The sequence below is a fragment of the Notechis scutatus genome, chromosome 2, assembly GCF_049901735.1.
Source record: "Notechis scutatus isolate UNSWTSFEM ecotype Mainland chromosome 2, rNotScu1.2, whole genome shotgun sequence".
NCBI classification, from domain to species: Eukaryota; Metazoa; Chordata; class Lepidosauria; order Squamata; family Elapidae; genus Notechis; species Notechis scutatus.
In genome coordinates, this window is record NC_142010.1 from 266,018,987 (window position 1) to 266,042,978 (window position 23,992).

Sequence of the window (23,992 nt, forward strand, 5' to 3'; positions counted from 1 at the left end):
GGGTGTCAGCTTTGGAAGCCACATTTCACCCAGAAGCTGCCACGCTGCCCCGTCTTAGGGAATTTGGGAGGGGGGATTTCAGAGAGAGCTGGGAGTTTAGACCTAACAACATCCTTCTCCTAAAGTCAAGGACAAGTCACCCTGCCCCTGCAGAGGAGGGGTTGGAGGAATGTTGCCAGTTGGGATGATGGGTGATTGGGATGGACTGGTGGGTGCAGGGGATGATGGGATTTGAATTTTCAATTGGGAAGGGAAAACCTGGAATTCTCAGATTCGGGTTTTTCCCAGATGTGCCAATATGACAACTCTAATAAAATGGAACTTCAAGGAAATGTTTTTTCTTGGAGTCTCTTGAGTTGGAGTTGGTTAGTTGGAACGCTGACCGAGGGGATGTAAATCAGTGACATAAACTATGGGGTTCCCTTCTGCAAGGTGTGGGCTGGGTGTCACGAGCAGAAGTGACTTCCTCCTGCTCTTCTTCCTCCTCCTTTCCTTCCTCTTCCTCTCTCCCTCCTCTCTCCCTCCTCCTCCTCCTCTCTCCCTCTTTCTCCTCTTCCTCCTCCTCCTTTCCCTCCTCCTGCTCTCTCTCTCCTCTTCCTCCTCCTCCTTTCCTTCCTCCTCCTCTCTCCCTCCTCTCTCCCTCTTTCTCCTCTTCCTCTTTCTCCTTTCCTTCCTCTTCCTCTCTCCCTCTTTTTCCTCTTCTTCCTTCTCCTTTCCTCCTCCTCCTCCTCTCTCCTCTCCTCTCCTCTCTCCTCTCCCTCCTCTTCCTCCTCCTCCTTTCCCTCCTCCTCCTCCTCTCTCTCCCTCTCCCTCCTCTTCCTCCTCCTCCTTTCCTTCCTCCTCCTCTCTCCCTCCTCCCCTCCTCTCTCCCTCTTTCTCCTCTTCTTCCTCCTCCTTTCCTTCCTCTTCCTCTCTCCCTCTTTTTCCTCTTCTTCCCTCTCCTTTCCCTCCTCCTCCTCCTCCCTCTCCCTCTCTCCTCCTCTTCCTCCTTCCTCCTCCTTTCCTCTCCTCCTCCTCCTCCTCCTCTCTCCCTCTTTCTCCTCTTCTTCCTCCTCCTTTCCTTCCTCCTCCTCTCTCCCGCTTTCTCCTCTTCTTCCTCCCTCCTTTCCCTCCTTCTCTCTCCCTCCTCCTCCTCTCTCCCTCTCCCTCCTCTTCCTCCTCCTCCTTTCCTTCCTCCTCCTCTCTCCCTCCCTCCTCCTCTCTCCCTCTTTCTCCTCTTCTTCCTCCTCCTTTCCTTCCTCCTCCTCTCTCCCGCTTTCTCCTCTTCTTCCTCCTCCTTTCCCTCCTCCTCCTCTCTCCCTCCTCCTCCTCTCTCCCTCTCCCTCCTCTTCTTCCTCCTCCTTTCCTTCCTCCTCCTCTCTCCCGCTTTCTCCTCTTCTTCCTCCTCCTTTCCCTCCTCCTCCTCTCTCCCTCCTCCTCCTCCTTTCCTTCCTCCTCCTCTCTCCCTCCTCTCTCTCCCTCCTCCTCCCTCTCCCGCTTTCTCCTCTTCTTCCTCCTCCTTTCCCTCCTCCTCCTCTCTCCCTCCTCTTCCTCCTCCTCCTTTCCTTCCTCGTCCCTCTCTCCCTCCTCTCTCCCTCCTCCTTCTCCTCTCTCCCGCTTTCTCCTCTTCTTCCTCCTCCTCCTCCCCCTCCTCCTCCTCCTCCTCCTCTTCCTCCAGATGACTTCATGAAGCAGAGCCGGGGGATGCTGCTGCTCTACAGCCTGAAGAACCCCTCCTTCCCCGAGTATGTCTTCGCCAGTGAGAGCGGCATCATGTGCCTCGACATCCATGTGGAACACCCCTACCTGATTGTGGTGGGCTTCTACGACGGCAACGTGGCCATCTACAACCTGAAGAAGCCCACGGCCACCCAGCCGGGCTACAAGAGCTGCACCCTGTCTGGGAAGCACAGCGACCCCGTCTGGCAGGTAAGGGCTGGGGCTCCTCCCGTCCCGCTCCTCTGCCTCTCCGTCCCAGGTCTTCTCCGAGAACTGAGTTGATGGGCAGAATCTCAGGTGTGCTAGAAGAGAATCTCTGGGGCTCAGGGCGGAATGTGGGGCTCCTTGGGGCTCCCTTGGTTGTTTCCACGCAGACCTTTCATGACCAGACTGGGGAACGTCATCAGCGCATATTCATACCCATCTCAGGTGTTCATAAATCATGTTTATACTGATACCCGTTATCTAATACTTGCTTGACAAATAAAATAAATATGAAAAAAAGTATATCAGATTTCTTTTTTCCTCCCCAGGTGAAGTGGCAGAAAGACGATATGGACAACAACTTGAATTTCTTCTCGGTGTCTTCAGATGGCCGCATTGTCTCCTGGACGTTGGTCAAGGTAAGGAAGGACTCTTGAATCTTTGGCGGCTGGCAACGTACGTCCTCCTTCCTTTTTCTGCCTTGCTGATGATGCTTTTTGTTCAAGACAAATTCTTCCCAAATCTATCTATCTATCTATCTATCTATCTATCTATCTATCTATCTATCTATCTATCTATCTATCTATCTAGTCAAGCAAGTATTAGATAACAGGTATAAGTATAACCATGATTATGACTACATGAAATGGATACGAATAAAAAGAAACATTAGGACAGGGACGGTAGGCACACTGGTGCGCTTATGCACGTCCCCTACAGACCTCTCAGGAATATGGAGTAAGGTCTCCGGTAGACAGTTTGAGGTTAAAGTTTTTGGGGTTTGGGGAAGAAAGCACAGAGTCAGGGAGTGCATTCCAGTGTTGTGGTTAGCCGGCAGCAGGTGCGGACAGCTGAAGAAAGCGAGGACTCAGATGAGAGGCCAGGACCATCAGGGAGCGGACTGCTCCCTTCAGAGATTGTGGGGGCTGGCAGCAGTGATGAGGAGGTTCCTGAGGAGCCTGTGCCAAGTGTGCGTGTGCGCGCGGGGGTTGCTCATAGGACAGAGCAGTTACAGCAGCATGGGCGACTTGGGAGTAAGGCTGCAAGGTAGTGGCCCCTCCTTCAAGAAGATAAAAGCCAGCTGTGAATCGGACGTCCTTTGCAGGAAGCAAAGACGTTTCGAAACTCAGCTTCGTGGACATTGCAGTATCTTAGTTAGTATTTGAAGACTCTTGTAAAATATTTCTAGGTAACCTTATCTGTTATTCTTGGCAGCCTCGCACAGTTTTGGCAAGGCTCGTGCTTATCAAAGTTAATTAGCTTGCAGCAGCCTTTTGACTGGGGATTCGTAAGGTTTCTGTTCCCTTGGGAAAGTGTTTGGGTCAGAACATCCAGGCATTGACCACTCTGTTGCTGAAGTCGTATTTTCTGCAATCGAGTTTGGTGTGGTTTACCTTGAATTTGTATCTATTGTGTGCTCTTGTCTTGTTCTGATTGAAGCTGAAGTAGTCATTGACAGGTAGGACATTGCAATAGATAATTTTATGTAGTATACTTAGGTCGGATTGAAGGCGGCGTAGTTCTAGGTTGTCTAAGCCTAAAATTTCAAGTCTGGTGGCATAAGGTATTCTGCAACGAGTAGAGGAGTGGAGAACTCTTCTCCCATTATGCAAAACTTATTCAGATCCCCGCAGCCATTTCCCCAAAATAAAGATATGGGGACTTCGTTCTTGAAACGAGAGATCTGAGCTGTGTTTTTTGGGGAGGTTTTTCACGGGGAGTGAAACTATAATGCTTTTTTTTTTTTTTTCATTCATCCTTTTGAAGACTTTTGAAATCCAACAAAGGGAAAGATAACAATTTATAAGATGAATGATCCGTGCAGACTCAGCTCAGCCTGCCCATAAATCTGGACCAACCCTCTGGCTAAAAGGAAGGGAATTGTAGCCCTTTAGGGGTATTTATTATTATTTTTGGCTGCTGCGTTAAGCCATCGCTTGTTTAATTGTTAATGCCGTGCAACTCGGTTGGCTTGGGTCCCGTATCCCTGATCCGTAAACCATGCAAAACAAATTATGCTAACCCAAAACCAACCAAGCGACATCTCGAGAGCACATCACCTTCCAGCCCTGACACTCTCAGTGTTTGAACAAAGATTTTTTCTATTTATTCTGTGACTGTGAATCCTTTACTGGAGTCCTTAAGTGTCTGGTAGAAGCCAATTTGATCTAGTGGTTAGGGCACCAGGCTAAAAATCAGGTTAGACTGTTAGTCCCACTTCAGGGATGAATGGCAGCTGGGTGACTTTGGCCCATTCACCAGGAGACGGTGAGTTCTAGTCCTAGACTCGTCCAACTTTGGCAACTTTAAGACTTGTGGAATTCAAGTCCCAGAATTCCCCAGCCACCAGGGAATTCAGACCTTATCAAGGGGTCCTTGGTGCTCTCTGAGCTTGGTAGTTTTCTTGCAGACATTTCATGACTCAACTAGGTAACACCATCAGGGCTACAAGGGAGTGGGGTTTCCTAGGAGGAGGAGGAGGAGGAGGAGGAGGAGGAGGAGGAGGAGGAGGAGGAGGAGGAGGAGGAAGATGACAGTGGGGTCCTTGGTGTTCTCTGAACTTTGTTGTTTTCTTGCAGACTTTTCATTATCCAACTAGGGAATATCATCAGTGCTAAAAAGGCAAAAAGTTTGATGAGCCGTGGTGGTGCAGTGGTCAGAGTGCAGTACTGCAGACTACTTCTCCTGCCTGCCAGCTGCCTATAATTTGGCAGTTCAAATCCCACCAGGCTCCAGGTTGATTCAGCCTTCCCTCCTTCCGAGGCGAGTAAAATGAGGACCCAGATTGTTGGGGGTCAATAGGCTCTGTAAACTATTGTTTCGTTGTATTGTAAAATAGGCTCTCTGACTCTGTAAACCGCTTAGAGAGGGCTGTAAAAGCACTGTGAAGCGGTATAGAAGTCTAAGTGCTCCTGCTCTTGCTGTCTGTTTATATACCGATGGTTTGCTCTGACGTGGTTGATGGGAACGTTAAACGAACCAAGACCAAGGTTTACTCTCTTCTAGCAATGTTTAGAATAGAATAGAATAGAATTCTTTTATTGGCCAAGTGTGTTTGGACACACAAGGAATTTGTCTTTGGTGCAAATGCTCTCAGTGTACATAAAAGAAAAGATACATTCATCAAGAGTCAAGAATCATCAGGTACAACACTTAATGATAGCCATAGCGTACAATAAGCAATCAAATCATACTAGGAAGCAGTCAATATAGATCATAAGGATACAAGCGACAAAGTTGCAGTCATACAGTCACAAGTGGGAGGGGATGGGCGATAAGGAGTGATGAGAAGATTAATAGTAATAGTAGTGCAGACTTTGTAATAGTTGAACAGTGTTGAGGGAATTAGTTGTTTAGCAGAGTGATGGCATTCAGGAAAAAACTTGTGTCTAGTTGTTCTGGTGTGCAGTGCTCTATAGCGTCGTTTTGAGGGTAAGAGTTGAAACAGTTTATGTCTGAGATGTGAGGGGTCTGTAAATATTTTCACAGCCCTCTTTTTGATTCATGCAGTATACAGGTCCTTGATTGAAGGCAGGTTGGTAGCCATTGTTGAGAGAGAGAGAGGAGAGAGAGAGAGAGAGAGAGAGAGAGAGAGAGAGAAAGAAAGAAAGAAAGAAAGAAAGAAAGAAAGAAAGAAAGAAAGAAAGAAAGAAAGAAAGAAAGAAAGAGAAAGGAAGAATAGAATTCTTTATTGGCCAAGTGTGATTGGACACACAAGGAATTTGTCTGGGTGCAAATGCTCTCAGTGTACATAAAAGAAAAGATACATTCGTCAAGAGTCAAGAATCATCAGGTGCAACACTTAATGATAGTCATAGGGTACAATAGAATTAGAATAGAATGGAATGGAATAGAATAGAGTAATGAAAAATAGAATTAGAATTAGAATAGAATAGAACAGAATAGAATTCTTTATTGGCCAAGTGTGTTTGGACACACAAGGAATTTGTCTTTGGTGCAAATGCTCTCAGTGTACATAAAAGAAAAGATACATTCGTCAAGAATCATCAGGTACAACATTTAACGATAGTCATAGGGTACAATAGAATTAGAATAGAATGGAATGGAATGGAATAGAATAGAATAGAATAGAGGAATGAAAAATAGAATTAGAATTAGAATTAGAATTAGAATAGAATAGAATAGAATAGAATAGAATAGAATAGAATAGAATAGAATAGAATAGAATAGAATAGAATTCTTTATTGGCCAAGTGTGATTGGACACACAAGGAATTTGTCTTGGTGCAAATACTCTCAGTGTACATAAAAGATACATTCATCAAGAATCATCAGGTACAACACTTAATAATAGTCACAGGGTACAAGAAGCAATCAAATCATACTAGGAAACAGTCAATATAAATCGTAAGGATACAAGCAACAAAGTCACAGTCATACAAGTGGGAGGGGATGGGTGATAATAAGTGATGAGAAGATTAACAGTAATAGTAGTGCAGAGTTTGTAAATAGTTGGGCAGCATTGAGGGAATTATTTGTTTAGCAGAGTGATGGCATTCAGGAAAAAAACTGTCTTTGTGTGCAGTGCTCTAAAGTGTCATTTTGAGGGTAGGAGTTTATGTCCAGGATGTGAGGGGTCTGTCAATATTTCCACAGCCCTCTTTTTGATTTGTGCAGGATACAGGTCCTCCATGGAAGGTAAGTTGGTAAGCCATTGTTTTTTCTGCAGTCCTAATCACTCCCTGGAGTCTGTGTCTGTCTTGTAAGGTTGCAGAACCAAACCAGACAGTGATAGAGGTGCAGATGACAAACTCAATAATGTTGATGTTGCCTAATTGGGTCATGCAGACTGGCTAGGGAATTCTGGGACTTCAGTCCACTAGTCTTAAAGTTGCCAAGGTTGAACACCCGTGACCTAGATGGGTGTCTGCTAGGACACCATGGAACATGTACCATGTTCCCATTATCACTGTCCTTCCATAAGTTATTGGGGGCCCCTTCAGGAAGCATTCAGCACTTTCCTCCTCTTCCTTCCTTTTTAATCCCTCTGAAAATGTTCCTGTTTCAAAGCTTTTCTCTCGTGGACTTCCAACAATGCTCTGATCTTCCTTCTCCCAACAGAATGAGCTGGTCCACACAGATATCATCAAGCTGCTGGTTGAAGGAACCACGATTGAAGGACCGGAGGGGCTCCAGCTGCACACCATCGGTAAAGCCTCCAGTCGAAGGAAAATCTTGGTGGCTCAGGATTGAACGGTGGGCTCCTTGGTGCTCTGTGAGCTGGGTTGTTTTCATGCAGGCCTTTCATTGCCTGGCTAGGTAACATCATCAGGGCTAGAAGGGAGGGGGGTTTGTGGAGGGGAGGAGCAGGAACAGGAGGAGAATTGTGAGGTCCTTGGTACTCTCTGAGCTTAGTGGTTTTCTTGTAGACATTTTATTACCCAACTAGGTAACATCATCAGTGCTAGAAAGGGGGGAGGGGTTGTGAAGAGGTGGAGTACCAAGAACCCCATAGTCCCACCCTTCCTTCTTCCTCCTCCTCCTCCTCTTTGCAAACACCACTGTCTTCTGGCACTGATGATGTTCCCTAGTTGGGTAATGAAAAGTCTGCAAGGAAGCAACTAAGCTAAGAGAGCACCAGGGACCCCACAGTCCCCTTCTTCTTCTTCTTCTTCTTCTTCTTCTTCTTCTTCTTCTTCTTCTTCTTCTTCTTCTTCTTCTTCTTCTTCTTCTTCTTCTTCTTCTTCTTCTTCTTCTTCTTCTTCTTCTTCTTCTTCTTCTTCTTCTTCTTCTTCTTCTTCTTCTCTTCCTCCTCCTCCTCCCCCTCCTCATCTTCCTCCTCTTCCTCCTCCTCTTCCTCCTCCTCCTCCTCCTCCTCCTCCTCCTCCTCCTCCTCCTCTTCCTCCTCCTCCTCCTCCTCCTCCTCCTCCTCCCTTCAAACCCCCCTCCCTTCTAGCACTGATGATGTTCCCTAGTTGGGTGATAAAATGTCTGCAAGAAAACAATGAAGCTCAGAGAGCACCAAGGACTCCTTGATACAGTCTGAATTTCCCTTCATTTTTCTCTGTTATCTGCACCCAAAGTAGTAATTCTAGACAGGACTCCTTAGGAGTAAGTGCTGTTAACAAACGCCCATGGCCCCATAAAATCCCAGTGAGCAGTGAGGAGAAAGAAGAGGCCTCTCTCCTGATTGGAAGGTCTTCAAACGAAGCCAAAGGATCGTTTCTGGAGTCTCCAAAAGTGGCTTCACCTGGATGCAGTTCCCTTTAATCCGATGAAGGAGCCTCTGTAGCTCATGGATGAAAAATTCAAGAGCCTGCCTTTAGAAATCATGGGTGGTCCATCACTGGAGGTTTTTAAAAAGAGACTGGACAAGTCACCTATGTGAAATAGTATAGATTCTCCTGCTTGAGCAGGGGGCTGGACTAGAAGACCTCCAAGGTCCCTTCCAGCTCTATTCAATTCTATTCCTAATTCATATTCTATTCCTAATTCATATTCTATTCTATTCTATTCTATTCTATTCTATTCTATTCTATTCTATTCTATTCTATTCTATTCTATTCTATTCTATTCCATTCCATTCCATTCCATCCATTCTATATTCCAATATTCTCTTCTTCTTTTCTCTTCTTTCTCTTCTCTTCTCTTCTCTTCTCTTCTCTTCTCTTCTCTTCTCTTCTCTTCTCTTCTCTTCTCTTCTCTTCTCCTCTCCTCTCCTCTCCTCTCCTCTCCTCTCCTCTCCTCTCCTCTCCTCTTCTTCTACATTCCAATATTCTATTCTATTCTATTCCATTCCATTCCATTCCATTCCATTCCATTCCATTCCATTCCATTCCATTCCATTCCATTCCATTCTATTCTATTCTATTCTATTCCATTCCATTCCATTCCATTCCATTCCATTCCATTCCATTCCATTCCATTCCATTCCATTCTATTCTATTCTATTCTATTCTATTCTATTCCATTCCATTCCATTCCATTCCATTCCATTCCATTCCATTCCATTCCATTCTATTCTATTCTATTCTATTCTATTCTATTCCATTCCATTCCATTCCATTCCATTCCATCCATTCTATATTCCAATATTCTCTTTTTCTCTCTTCTCTTCTCTTCTCTTCTCTTCTCTTCTCTTCTCTTCTCTTCTCTTCTCTTCTCCTCTCCTCTCCTCTCCTCTCTCCTCTCCTCTCCTCTCCTCTTCTTCTACATTCCAATATTCTATTCCATTCCATTCCATTCCATTCCATTCCATTCCATTCATTCTGGCTTAAGAAATGTATGTCCTTCCTTTGGTTTGGGGAGATTCCTGAGCAAATTCCCATGAAAATAAAAAAGGTTACTAAACGCTCAGCCACATCTCCATGTGGTTGACCATCTTCTCACTCACATTGCTGGTGTGTGGTGGTAGAGGAAGGGTGGACAGGAAAACAGCTGGTTCCCTGGCAGATGTGGTCATCCTGAAATTGGATGTTTCCAACAGCTCAAAAAAAAAAAGCCTGTATATTTTTTGCTTCACCAAAGGCCTCATGTCGATCCAAGCCTAGCCAAAATATGCCCCCAAATATTTTGCTGCCTTATTTGTATTTTTTTTCTTGGTTTGCCAAACAGGTTGTGGGACTTCCTTTGATTTTCACAAGAAGATTGATTATCTGTTCCTAGTGGGTACCGAGGAAGGCAAAATCTACAAGGTAAGAGAAACTTTCTTGTAAAACTGGGTTGCATTTTCTGGTCACGGAGCACAGGTGGCCTCCTTCCCTTGTCAAGAAAAGTGTCTCAGGCATTTACGAGCCTCACCTAAATGCAGCAGGTAAATACCTCCTTAACAGGTGGGAAGTGCTAGAAAAATTGGGAATGCATGACACTAGTGGATTTCGGAAGGAGGGGTCTTAAGGCTTGGGACTGATTGATGATATCAGAGGACTGAATACAATAAGTTTGTTTTTGCCTGTTGCCTGAGAGAGAGAGAGAGAGAGAGAGAGGGAGGGAGGGAGAGAGAGAGAGGGAGAAAGAGAGGGGCAGAGCCTAGGCCGTCCGTCAGCTCTCAGATGGGGAGTCAATAGCCCCCAGGTCCAGAGGTGGCTGATGAGGAAGAGGAGGAACAGCTGGGTCCAGTGCCTGACACACAGATGCACAGAAGGCAGAGGAGAGGAGAACAGTGGAAATCTATGGGCTGGTCCTTGGGACGGAAGAGCCACCACTGCTAGTGAAGCCCCACCTGAGTTCTGGGGATAAAAGTCGGGGGGAAGAGATGAATAGATGTGGCAGACAACTATTTATCTCCCCGCCAGGCCAAATGTTAGCGTGCGAGGTAAATGTTTTTGCTGGGGTTGCCGGCGTGCCTAATAAAGGAATCTTTTGAGTTCACGTCAGACGGTTTGTCGTGTTTGGGGAGCTGGGTCAGAACAAGGTTAATCTTTAATTATGGCATCCTTCTTGGGATCATCACCCTCTTTGATTTTGGGGAATCGTTTTGGAAATATTCTTGGATCACCGTTGCTAACTTAAGCCTTCAGCCGACTTGTGATGATTTGTGGCACCGTCAGCCAGGTGTTCAGACTGGGTTTGACATTTTTCTCTACCTATTGAGTCCTTTCAAAGGACCTGGGGAGGCAGATGTTGTTATATAAAGGTGTTCAAGGTATCGTGATGACCCAAAGGGGCATGGCACAAAAATAACAAAGTCACAAAAGTAGAATAAATTCCCTTTAGTGCTTCCAACTTGGCCCCCCAATGTCCAATTATCCTCAGCTGGAGATCAAACTCTTCCAAAAACAGTCTACGAAGGGCAGAAATGTAGCCTGAATCCAAAGTAAAGATAATTAGAAATTTAAAAAAACAACAACACAAACCACACTGAAGTAATTAACACGGCAGGCCAGGATGATAAATTGCAGACTTATACCAGATAACACAGCACCCACAGTTGGGAGGACACCAAAACCCAGATAAGTCTCAACAAAGATCATGCACACTTTGCTTCCAGCAAGGAGCTGTGTGCAAACGCCCCACTTATATTCTGTTCTCCCAGCTGCAACTAATGAAAGGGATCAGGGCCTTTTTCTCTCCCGTAAGCCATGTTGCTCCCTTCTCCGTTCCTCCCTGCGTGCCCTGGGGGAGGCCCTGGGTCTTCCTTTGAAGGTCCAGCTGGACTGTGCCCTTCCCCTGTTTCTTCCACAGCCACCGGAGCCACACTCCCACTCCTTGTCAGCTACTCATCCTCCCCCTTGGAATCAGATTCCAACAGGGGTATGACAGGCATCATCTTAGAATGTAGGCTGTTCCTAGTAATGCTGCCATTTGCAGTTCAGTCCAAGTGATTTCATTAACGGGGATGTTGTTATTGTTAAATATTTTGGGCATCTGGTGGGAGTTATGAATTGTTGCCTCCACTCCCCTCTTCCCTCTTCCCTCCCCTCTCCCTTTTCTTGGCAAGATTTTTGGAAGTAGTTGGCCATTGTCTTCCTCCTAGGTCTCAAAGTGAGTGACTGGCTTAAAGTCACCCAGTTGACCCCCTGCCTCACGCCTAAAACCCACAGTCTCCCAGTTTCTAGGCTGATAGCAATATAGCAAATAGGGAGTGGTGAGGCGGCCTAGTGGTGGAGCTCTCACCTCACAATCAGGAGGCTGTGAGTTCGATCCCAGGTAAGAGGCAGATATTTTTCTCTCTGGGCACACTGAGAATATAGCTGCTGGGGGAAAAAACTCCGCATTGGTGACAGGAAGGGCATCCGGCCAGTAAGCATTCTACTAGCTCCATTCAGTTGCCCAGACTCTACACCAGTGGTCCCCAGCCACCGGGCCCCGGACCGGTATTGGTCCGTGAATCATTTTTTACCGGGCCGCAAAGAAGTGGGCGCCGCCATCTTGTTTCGAGGGCGCTTGAGAAAGTGCTTCCGGGTGAGGTTGTCGGTCGTCGGTTGGAAAGCGGCGTTTGGGTGCTGAAGGAATCCTCGCGCCTTAGTTTCGTCGAGGGGGTGGTGGCTTCGAACGAAGAGCCGTCCCGATGGCGGTGGAGTCTCGCGTTAGGAGGAGATTAAGAAAGAGCCCGAAAAGCCCATTGACAAAGGTACAAAGGAGGAGTTGAAGGTGGCGGGGAGAAGCGGGGGACGGCTGGCTGGCCGGTCACTTGGCTCGCCTTGCCTTGGTCGTGCGTGCTGATGCCGGTACCGGGCCGTGGATCATTTTGTGATGCCGGTATCCGGTCCGTGGGACAAAAAAGGTTGGGGGCCACTGCTCTACACCGCAAGGGATTATGGAGTCGTTAAAAGAAGATGACAGTGATCATGAATATAGCATTTAGACTTCTATACCACTTCGCGGTGCTTTACAGCCCTCTCGAAGCAGAGTCAGCATATCGCCCCCAATGAGCTGGGTCCTCCTTTTACTGACCTCTGAAGGACGGAAGGCTAAGTCAACCGGGAGCTGGTGAGAATTGAACTGCCAAACTGCAGTCAGCTGGCAGTCAACAGAAGTAGCCTGCAATGCTGCCTTTTAACCACTGCGCTATCGCGGCTCATGATGCGTTAACCAGCACACCAAACTGGTTGTCTTAAAATTATAAGTGCTATGTATTTTTTATTTTATTTTTAAATCCTGTGGGTTGCCACAATACAAAAAAGATGTTAAGATTCTGGAGTGGTGCAGAGAAGAGCAATAAAGCTGATTAGGAGGCTGGAGACTAAAATATATAAAGAATATATTTTAGTTGAATGAAAAAAAAAAAAGAATTAGGGGGGCACGATAGCAGTCTTCCAATATTTGAGGGGCTGCCCCAAAGGAGAGGGAGTCAAATTATTCTCCAAGGCACCAGAAAGGCAGGACAAGAAACAAAGAATGGAAACTATTCAAGGAGAGAAGCAAACTGGAATTAAGGAGAAACTTCCTAACAGTGAGGACAATTTAACCAGTGGAACAGCTTGCCACCAGAAGTTGTGGGTTGCTCCATCGCTGGAGGTTTTTAAAAGAAGAAACTGGACAATCATTTGCTTGAGCAGGGGGTGGACTGGAAGACCTCCACGGTCCCTTCCCACGCTGTTATTCTGTTCTGTGGTTTTTTTAGGCTTTAGAATGGAGAAAAATCAGTCAAGATCAGTGGTGGTATTCTACCAGTTCGGCCCGGTTCGAGTGAACTGGTAGTAAAAAAATATTACCATTCAGCCCACCTGGTAATAAAAAAACAACAACTATTTCTCTCTTTCTTGCTCCCAACGATCAGTTTCCTGCTTCGCCTAGGTGGCTTTCCTGAGACCCTGAGCGCAGGGTACGTGTGTGTGCTGCAAAAAAAGCCACACCCACCCAGTCACATGGCCACACCCACCTAGCCACGCCCACAGAACTGGTAGTAAAAATATTTGCATCCCACCCGTGGTCAAGATGTCATTTCTGTTAAGCCTGGATTCCCCAACGGGTGTTAAGGAAAACAAACTAAACAGAACGTGCAGTGAAGTCAGATAGGAAGACAGGTAAATGTGTGAGATAAGTTTTCTAGTTAACACGCAGTAAAAATACAGATACGCTTGTGCTATCAAAAATATTGTTTATTCCATTTAAGAATTATAGCATAGTCAAATAAACAGTCCATTAGTCATATACCAAATTCAGTCAAGTCTTGTCGAGGATACTCTAATTGCAAAGTCCGTGTCGAATAGCCAGTGTCAGTACACATATAATAAATCTGTCCAAAACTTATCTTCTCTCCATTGAGAAATATCTTCAAAGTAATCCAACACTTCTTCTCCTCCCCGATCCAGCAAGAACGCAGTCTTCAATAAGCCAGCCAGTAATTAGGGTTCAGTAAGCCAGAGAGTGCCTTGCTGCTTATATAGTACTTTTACAACTGCACCCTTAATTACATTCCTTTAGCTTAAAGTCACATACACTTTATCTGACAAACCATGATTCCATATTTATTATTTTTACCCAAACCAGTTAGGGTAAACAATGTTATCCCTAACAATTTCCATATATGGTTTGTTTAAAAAAAATGGGTTTTGTTTTGTTTTTTTTTGAGATAAGTTAGAATAAAAGATCAATGTGAGGAACAAATTTAGTAACCTTATTGAGAATATAAAAGAGAACCTGTGGAATGAGGAGTCATAATGAGATCAAAAATGGGAGGGGGAAAAAACTTTCAGAGTTTTTTCAAAGTTTTCAAAGTTCAAAATTCAAAGTACAGCTATGAAGCTATCATGATACTCAGGGAAGATGGAGAATGGACTCTTTTAGCAATGAAACTTACAATGCATGATGTGGGCTTTAGGTCATGCAAGGAAGGGACAGGATTAACTCACTTGAAAGCCCTAACAAATAGAGGGAAATAGCAATAAAACTGTAGATTTTAAAAGGAAAGGAAAGGAAAGATTAAGGAAATTACCGAAATCACAGCTAAATTAAGATTACTCAATCATGGAAAATATCTAATAGAACTAAATGAAGATTGAAAACTCTATAGTGATGTCCTTAAAGATAGGATTATAGAATGAGAGAAATATCTGTAGAGAGAGTATATATACTGGCATGAAAGAAAAGCAAAGAAAAGCAAGCAAGAAAGAAAGACAGAAGAAAACAGAATAACAGAGTTGGAAGGGACCTTGTAGGTCATCTAGTCCAACCCCCCGCCCAAGCAGGAGACCCTACCCCATTTCAGAAAAAATGAAAGAAGGAGAAAGAGAGAGAGAGAGAGAAAGAAAGAAAAAGAAAAAGGAAGGAAAAAAGGAAAGAAAGAAAGGAAAGACAGAAAGAAGGAAGGAAGGAAGGAAGGAAGGAAGGAAGGAAGGAAGGAAGGAAGGAAGGAAGGAAGGAAGGAAAGAAAGAAAGAAAGAAAGAAAGAAAGAAAGAAAGAAAGAAAGAAAGAAAGAAAGAAAGAAAGAAAGAAAGAAAGAAAGAAGCCAGCTCTTGTCAAATTGGAAAATGCCAGATGCAGTTGAAATACGATTGAAGGAGCCATTTAAATGCTAACAACTCTATTTCAATAAATATAGAACAAGACTATGTGGGCTGCAGAAATCTCTATGTATGGAAGGAAGGTAAATGCACAAAAATATGCAGACTGTTGCCTGAACGGCTTACGTAAACAAAGTTTTTGCTTAAGATCTTACAAAGAGGAATAAAGCCGCACCTGGAGCTGAATATAAAAAGCGGAATAAGCTGCTTTCAGACCATGGCGATAGATTCAAGACACCTGGTGAAATGGAGAAAGCAGGAAAATTCAAGACTTCTTTCTTTCTTTCTTTCTTTCTTTCTTTCTTTCTTTCTTAATTGATTCCTTTTAAGGCCTTTGGTTGCATAAGTCGTAAAGAATACGTGAGGCGCATTAAAAAGAACATTCCAGAACCTCTGATTCTTCTTCTGAGGAATCTGAAGGAAGAACTGGAGTTGGAGAAAAAAGAGAGGAAAAAGAGAGGAAGGGAGAGGAAGGGAGCGGGATTAAAAAAAAAAATCTTTATTTTACACTGTTTCCCCAAAAAGATGACCTACCCTGAAAGTAAGTCCTAGCTTGAATTTTTTTTAAACGTGCGCCCAAAATAAGCCCTACCCCCAAAATAAGCCCTAATTAAGATCCCTCCCAATCCACAATGGACAGGTAAAAATTAAGCTAGGGTGAGTTTGGGGTGTGTGGAGCTGCCCTACTACTTTCCTTTGGACAGGTGTAAGCCAGGCCTTGCATCCCCCGATACCTGCCTTGCTGGCTCATTTCTTCTGCAGCCGGCAAGGCTGGCAAGGCTTTCCTGAAGGCCTCTGGAGCTGAGAATAAAGCTCTGGATCGATCCAGAGCTCTGTTATCCATCGCAGAGGCCTTCAGGAATGCCTTGCCAGCTGCAGAAGAAGTTCCTGAAGGCCTCTGACAGCGACAAGGAGGCCGGGAGTCACGCACGCAAGTGAGCTTCGTCAGTGGATGACATCCCCCCAAAATAAGACCTGGTGCCTTTTTGGGGGGCAAAAAAAATACAAGACAGGGTCTTATTTTTGGGAAAACACCGTATTTATCGATCGGTAGTCCTTGACTTACAACAGTTCATTAGTGACCATTCGAAGTTACGATGTCACGGGAAAAAAGCAACTTATCACCGTTTTTCACACTTACGACCGTTGCAGAATCACATTGATCACGTGATCAAAATTCAGACACTCGGTAACTGACTCACAGTTACGACGGTTGCACCGTCCCCGGGAGGGGTCATGTGGTCCCCTTTTGCAACCTTCTGACAAGCCAAGTCCACGGGGAAGCCAAATTCACATCATGATCACGTGACTCATTTAACAACAGCAGTGATTCACTTAACAACTCTGGCAAGAAAGGTCATAAAAGGGGCAAAACTCACTTAACAAATATCTCACTTAACAACAGAAATTTGGGGCCCAATTGTGGTCTTAAGTTGAGGACTTAAGTGAGTTCTAGTCCTGCCTCAGGCATGAAAGTCACCTGAGTGACTTTGGGCCAATCACCAGGAGACTGTGAGTCCTAGTCCCACTTTACACATGAAAGCCAGATAGAATAGAATAGAATAATGAATAAGAATAGAATAGAAAATAGAATAGAATAGAATAACAGAATAGAATAGAATAGAATAGAATAGAAGAATAGAATAGAACAGAACAGAATAAGGAATAGGAAAGAATAATAAATATGAATAGAATAGAATTCTTTATTGGCCAAGTCTGGTTGGACACACCAGGAATTTGTCTTTGGTGCAAATGCTCTCAGTGTACATAAAAGAAAAGATACATTCATCAAGAGCCAAGAATCATCAGGTACAACACTTAACAATAGTCATAGGGTACAATAAGCAATCAAATCAGAGAGAGAGAAAAGAGAGAGAATGAGAGAGAGAGAGAGAGAGAGAGAGAGAGAGAGAGAGAGAGAGAGAGAGAGAGAGAGAAAGAAAGAAAGAAAGAAAGAAAGAAGAAAGAAAGAAAGAAAGAAAGAAAGAAAGAAAGACAGAAAGAAAGAAAGAAAGAAAGAAAGAAAGAAAGAAAGAAAGAAAGAAAGAAAGAAAGAAAGAAAAAGAAAATGAAAGAATTTGTCTTGGTGCAAATGCTCTCAGTGTACATAAAAGAAAAGATACATTCGTCAAGAGTCAAGAATCATCAGGTACAACACTTAATATCATAGGTTACAATAAGCAATCAAATCAGATAGATAGATAGATAGATAGATAGATAGATAGATAGATAGATAGATAGATAGATATAGAAAGAAAGAAGGAAGGAAGGAAAGAAAGAAAGAAGGAAAGAAAGAAAGAAAGAAGGAAGGAAAGAAAGAATAGAATTCTTTTATTGGCCAAGTGTGATTGGACACACAAGGAATTTGTCTTTGGTGCAAATACTCTCAGTGTACCTAAAAGAAAAGATACATTCATCAAGAGTCAAGAATCATCAGGTACAACACTTAATGATAGTCATAGGGTACAATAAGCAATCAAATCATACTAGGAAACAGTCCATATAATCCCCTTCCTGTGAATTTGCAGTGCTCCAAGACCTACTCGAGCCAGTTCCTGGATATCTTCCACGCTCACCACATGGCGGTGGATGCCGTCCGCTGGAACCCCTTCCACAACAAGATCTTCATTTCCTGCAGCTCGGACTGGACTGTGAAGATCTGGGATCACACCATCAAGTAGGTGCCTCCAGCCAAAGTCTGCACCCTTCCAGGTGGGCTGTCAGGATTCCGGCAGTTACCCCCATTTGAATCACGAGTCTCGAGCCAAACTTCCAAAACTTCAAAAAAATTTATTGGGAGTTAACATGTCCGGCACTGCCTAGGTGTAGCTGACTCTGAGACACACAATTCATTTTCACCCTTGACCCTCGTTTTCCCCCACCCCCTGGGTGTATCATAATTCATATTCTCCAATGGGACACCTCCGTAGCCCAGAGTCATCAGTCATGCTCTCCAGTTAGAATTTTGCAAGGCAGAAACTTCGGTTATCTAGTTACTATCTTTGAAAACATTGATGGAATGCAGTTTCGGTTTCCAAGCTGCTGCACTGCTCCCCCGTCCCTTTCTGTTGGCAACTCTAAAAAGACCAGAGAAATATTTTAGGAGTTGACATGGACCACATGTTCTGACCCAGCCTTAGCAGAAGCAAGAAACAGATTCCTTGTCACGAAAACCCCCTTCTTTATTTACCTTTTGTGAATGAATGGCATTCACCCACCAAAAGGTCCAGGCAAGAGTCCTTAAACAGATAACAGATCATCAGAGTTGGAAGGGACCTTGTAAGTCATCTAGTCCAACCCCCCCCCCCACCCAAGCAGGAGACCCTACACCATTTCTGACAAATGGCAGTCCAACCTCTTCTTGAGTTAACGGCAGTAACAGACCTTATCGGTTCCTTGCGATCGTGGCTAGGCCAAGCAGCCTTTATGGCACGAAACATAATGAGCAAAATCTTCAGAAAGACAAACTGTTGTTTCCTATGACAGCCCCTCACCTTTCCTCCTATTTATTCCCCAGCCAGGGAGGGGCCATCCAAGTGTGTGCTTTGCTTCCCGAGCCAGCTCATTGTCCTCCGTTGTTCCCCTCTCCTAACAGCTGTGTGCATACGTGCGTCTGCAACAGGCCCCAGCTATTCTTCCTCCTCACTCATCGCAACCTCCGAAGGCAGCTGCCTCTCCGGTGGCTGGGAAATGTCCGATGGCCCTGGCTCTATCTCTGTGTCCAATGCAGAGCAGCCATCAGGCTCCAGCACTGGCCCAAGATCCTCCCCAACCTCCTCGTAGTCCGATTCCTCCCCCAGCTCTGCTGGCAGCTAGAGGGCCACAACACTACACATCTTGGACCAACCACAAAACCATGGTCATAGCTGGAGCTCCTCCACAGGGGTGGGCCAGCTTTATAGAGTGTGGTATTAGTGCCTCCCTTGATCTTGATTTCTGGGGATCTTGTTCTCCTTTTAGGGAACTTCTCGGTGGTGCTTCTTGATGGCTTTAGTTTCTAGAAAACATCTCCCGAGTTGTAACTTTCCTGCTTTGCTTTCTGCTTTCTCTCTACAACCAGCTTTCCCTGGGTGCCTGACCTAGTTTTTAGCCAGGGCCATCCGTATTCGGACTTCCCCTGGTCCTACGAGAGCTTTCCCCTCCTTGGGCAAGAGAAAATCCTGCAGCTCCACTTGACCTGTCGCCTCTCCTGTCTGCAGGACACCCATGTTTATCTACGACCTGAATTCTGCAGTTGGCGACGTGGCTTGGGCGCCTTATTCCTCCACCGTCTTTGCGGCTGTAACCACCGACGGGAAGGTAAGAGGGGCCCCCCCCGGCGTGGGATAAACCCTGGGATTCCAGCAGGTGAAGAAGGCAAGAGGGACCTTAGTGGTACAAGTGAGAGCAAGGAAGAACCCAGCGGGCTCTAAGACCATCATATTCCCCAACTACGCACATCGTTTCAATAATTCCCGCAACAAAGTCAAGTGCCGAAAGATTAATATTGTTGTGTTCTTGGATGGTGTTAAAGATTATCAGTTGTGTTCAGATGTAAACTGTTCCAACTAAAGCTGCCTTCTGCAATTGGCCGATGGGGATTTTGTCAACGCCGATGCTGTTTGAATAGGGCTCTATTCTTAACGGTTCGTTGTAAAGTCAGAGTTTAAACTGAATTTGACATTCTTATCCACCTCTCGAGCCCTTCCCAGGGACCTGGGATAGGCAGGTGTGAATGTTGGATGGTGTTAAAGGTCTCCAGCTTTTCCAGGTGAAGCTGCCTTTTGCAGCTGCCTTTTGCAGCCTGTCAATTGCCAAAGGTGTTCCAGTGGTGCTCCAGGTTTTTTGGGATTGCACCCAAAGCGCCTATCACTATTGGTGCTCCGGTTGCTTTCTTTTGCCACCGTTGTTCTACTTCTATTTGCAGGCCTTTATATTTTCTGTTATTCTGTGGTTTCCAGGTCCTGCCACATCCACTATTCAGACTTTTTGGGGCTTTCTTATCGACAGTTGTTAAGTCCCGGGTGTTACGTGGCAGGTGGTTGTCTGTCTGTCTGAATTCTAAAGTCCCAGAGCAAATTAACTCCTTCCTTTTCTACGACTTCCTTTATTTTATGGTCCCACCAGTTCTTGCTTGCAACCAATGGCATCTCTTGTAGATCTTCCAATGTTCCATTTGTTGCTACTTTGTCACGCCGTTGCTTGTAGTCAGTCGGGGCAATCTTCCGGTGGCAGCTAACCAAGTGGCCCACTGTTTATTATTATTATTATTATGTCTCACAGTCACCCAGATGTTTAGAGCCTTTTTATGCACCCATAGAGTCTTTCCCAAGGTGAATATGTGATGGTGTTAAAGGTCTTATCTCAGGATGTATACGTTCCCAAGTAAAGCCACTTTTTGCAATTAACTGATAAGGATTTTGTCTATGCCGATGGTTTGTAAGCATTTTTGTCATAGTCAGAGCTGAAGAAGCTTCTTGGATGAGAAGTGAAACATCTTCAGAGAAAACCCAGAAAGTCCAGTTGCCTCTTGAAAAAAGCACCTTTGGGACAACCATGATCTGGATGGCTGACAAACTCCATAGACATTCAGAGTGCTGATTGTCACCTTTAAAGTCCTCCATGGCTTGGGATCAGGTTATCTGAGCGACCAGTCACATCCACCCCAGCCATTAGAGTGGGGAGGCAAGGAATGTTGTGGGTTCCATCCAGGGGTGGGATTCAAATTTTTTAACAACTGGTTCTGTGGGCGTGGCTTAGTTGGTGGGCGTGGCTTGGTGGTCATGTTATTGGCTGGACGTGGCCAACTCAATATCACTCACATCGAGGCACACATCTCCTCGCCTGGCCTCTCGTGATTGTGGGGATGCCGCAACAGTCGTAAGTGTGAAAAACGGTCATAAGTCACTTTTTTCAGTGCCATTGTAACATTGAATGGTTACTCCACACAAGCAAAGTACCAGCAAAGGAGGGGGAAAAAACTCCAGAGAAGTTCCTGAGACAGGAAGTCTAGTCCTGCCAAGAATGTAATAAGGGTTAACGGAGTGGCAGTTTCTGTAAGCAACCCCAGAATGTTTCCTTCCTGCCTTCCTTACAGGATTAGGCCAGTAATTTCTTCTAACAACCAGTTCTCCAAACTGCTTAGAAGGTTAACAACCGGTTCTAGCGAATAGGTGCGAACCTGTAGAATCCCACCCCTGGTTCCATCCCTGAAGGAAGTACATTTGGCAGAATCCAGATGAAGGGCCTTCTCAATGGTGGCTCCCTGTTGTGGTTCGCCGACATCAGGTGCGGATGGCTGAGGTCTCGGAGAGCGAGGACTCAGATGATGGGGCCAGGACCATCAGGGAGTGGAGTGCTGCCTTTGGAGATTGTGGAGGCTGGCAGCAGTGTTGAAGAGGCCCCCGAGGAGCCTGTGCCCAGTGCGCGTGCACGCAGGACTGCTCGAAGGAAAGAGCAGCTGCAGCAGCACAGGCAACTTGGGAGTAAGGCTGCAAAGTAATGGCCCCTCCCTTAAGAGATAAAAGCCAGCTGAGAAACCGGAGTTCTTTGCAGGAAGCAAATAAGTTTTTGCACTCAAGCCTTGTGGACATTCGGGATATCTTGGTTGGTGTTTGGAGACGCTTTGTGTTTGAAATATTTCTTAGTAACGTTATCTGGTGTTCTTGGCAGCCTTGCCCCACCTTGGCAAGGCTCGTTCTTATCCGAGACAAGTAGTTTGAAACAGCCTTTTAAACGGGAAGGAATTCGTAAAGAATCATTCAAAGGTTTTGCTGTTCCCTCCGTTTGTTTCCTTGGAACAAGGTTTGAGTCAGAACACTCCCTCCCTTCCAAACATCATCCTGCAGAGATTAGACTGGATCCTACTCTGGCACTTTTTTGCAAGGCTTTGAAGGCCGAGTTCTGCCAGGGGGCCTGGGGAATGCAGAGTGGGATGGAGCCCATGAAGTGGCTCCTTTGATTGAATGTTGTCCTGGTGGAGACTGACTCAGAGGGAGAGGAGGAACAGCCGACAGGGAGTGGAAGTGTGGCTCCGGAGGTTGGGGAGGAGGCTGGGGAAGGGCAGAGACCAGCTGGGCAGTCAGAGGAGGACCCAGGCCCACCCCTCTCCATCCTAGGGCACACAGGGAGGAGAGGATAAGGGAGAAACTGGTCTACTCAGGAGGAGAGGGCCTTGATCCCTTCATGGGCTGCAGGTGTGACAACTGAATAAGAGTTTGGACCTGCGTACTGGAAACAAAGCATGGAAATATCTCTAGTTTATTGTTCCTCTCTGAGTTTGGCATCCTTCCCAGTGTGTGTTATATGTGGACGTCCTCCAGCCCTCATCTTGCCTGGTTTGTGTTGCTTCTTTCCTTCTTCGTGTAACTGTATGGGAGGTTTTTTTTTTGTCTTCCGTCAAAGATATTCGGAGCTTGGAAGCAAAGTGAAGGAATAAAAGGGGCTTCACTTGTTTTTTTGTGACTGCGTTTGTTTTGTGTCCCACCCTGGGTCATCACAGTATATGTGTGAGGGGTTTTATTGGTTATAAGCCGCCGACAATTACTGAGGGCAAGTAGGTGGCATATCAATCCTACAAATGGACGGATGAACTTAAGGCTGTTTGGACCTGGTGCTTTTGCAATTGTGCAATGACTCCAGGCTAATTCCTTACTTGACCCTTTCTCCCTGCCAGGCTGGGTGCTTCCCAACCCCCATCCACATAGCTTTCCTGGCAAACCTATGGAGATAGTCAGCCATTGCCTTTTTCCCAGTCTAGCCTAGAAGCTCTTAGGGTTTCCTGGTTTTTCCCATCCAAGTTTAACAGATAACAGATAATCAGAGTTGGAAGGGACCTTGTAGGTCATCTAGTCCAACCCCCTGCCCAAGCATGAGACCCCTACACCATTTCTGACAGATGAGAGTCCAATCTCTTCTTGAAAGTCTCAAGTGATGGCGCTCCCACAACTTCCGAGGGCAACTTCTGTTCCACGGGTTGATGGTTCTCCCTGTCAGAAAGTTTCTCCTTATTTCCAGGTTGAATCTCTCCTTGTTCAGATTCCATCCCTTATTTAAATCAGGTCTGATCTTGCTCGGCCTTTGATCAGACAAGGTTGTCCGAAAGAGATAGAACACATTCATAAAAGATTGGTGTCAGGGTTCCAAGTAATACACCCAAAGCAAACCGAACTCCGAGGCAAGCAGATACCTCAAAGAACAGGTTGATTGGACTTAAGATTTTGGCACACAGACTGGTGAAAACCGATTCTGAAGGTTCCCGCGGTTTTCACCAATTAAAGTCATTCCCCCTTTCTCAAACAACCAGTCACAGGGTCCAATCAAGACGCTGTCTGGTTGCCTGGTGACATCACCCCTCCTCTCTTCAGCCACCTATGGGAATGTCCTTGGTTCCCAGAAAAAAAACAAAAAACTATTTTGTTCTGGCTACAAAACCCGCACCTCTGTCAACTTTGCAGAAAAACCCAACTCCAATTAAAAACCCTGAGACAGGCATTTTCTCAAAAGTTTCCTTTTTATTTGAGTAGTGACACATCTGGGAAAACCCAAATCTGAAAGTTCCGGGTTGCCCACCAATAAGTAAAAATGACAAATCCACCCCCTGCACCCCTCATTCCATCACATGCCCCAATCACCATCCGTCACAACTTGAGACATGCTCTCACCCAGGTGCAGAAATAACATGACCTTGATTTGAAAGAAAAATGATATTATGTCTAACCACATATGGTCCATGCAATTCCCCCCCCCCAATCTTCCCACGCTGAAGAATGTGGCAGCATGGAAGCATCTGGTGCTAATATCTCATCTCCACTGCAACAACACGGAAGCCCCAAAGATGGTCTCAGTCAGGCCAGCTTCAGAATGGACAATTGGACTTTTGAGGACCTCTTGGATGGACGTCTCTCTGCAACAGGCCTTGCGCAGCAATCCTGAAATTGTGAAAGCGTAAAAAAAAAAATCTTTTATCTCACCTCAGCAGATCTTTCTCCCTCCTTAATCTAATTTGTCTGGAGTTCTGCTCAGCGGTCCTGTCTGAGAAGCTGTTCTGCTTGCTCTTCATTCTGGAAAGAGTAAGGTTGATTTGAAGCAAACCGGCAGGAAAATGTCCCCGGATGCCTCACCTTTTCCCACCAGTCGCGAATCGGCGATAGATCTTCGGGCGGAAACTTCAGGCCGGGAATAAATCTTCCTTCAGGAACTGT

General features: G+C 45.4%; 1 protein-coding gene across 2 annotated transcripts in view; it reads left to right on the plus strand.

The window, feature by feature from the left end:
• The window catches only part of DNAI1 (dynein axonemal intermediate chain 1), a 148,110-nt gene that overhangs the window by 81,202 nt on the left and 42,916 nt on the right, over nucleotides 1–23,992 (plus strand). For both annotated transcript variants that reach the window (XM_087958757.1, XM_087958756.1), the window contains exons 13-18: nucleotides 1,658–1,908; nucleotides 2,232–2,321; nucleotides 6,984–7,071; nucleotides 9,477–9,556; nucleotides 17,339–17,487; nucleotides 19,010–19,109. In XM_087958757.1, the coding sequence (XP_087814883.1) occupies nucleotides 1,658–1,908; nucleotides 2,232–2,321; nucleotides 6,984–7,071; nucleotides 9,477–9,556; nucleotides 17,339–17,487; nucleotides 19,010–19,109 (758 nt within the window). The remainder of the gene's footprint in view (nucleotides 1–1,657; nucleotides 1,909–2,231; nucleotides 2,322–6,983; nucleotides 7,072–9,476; nucleotides 9,557–17,338; nucleotides 17,488–19,009; nucleotides 19,110–23,992) is intronic.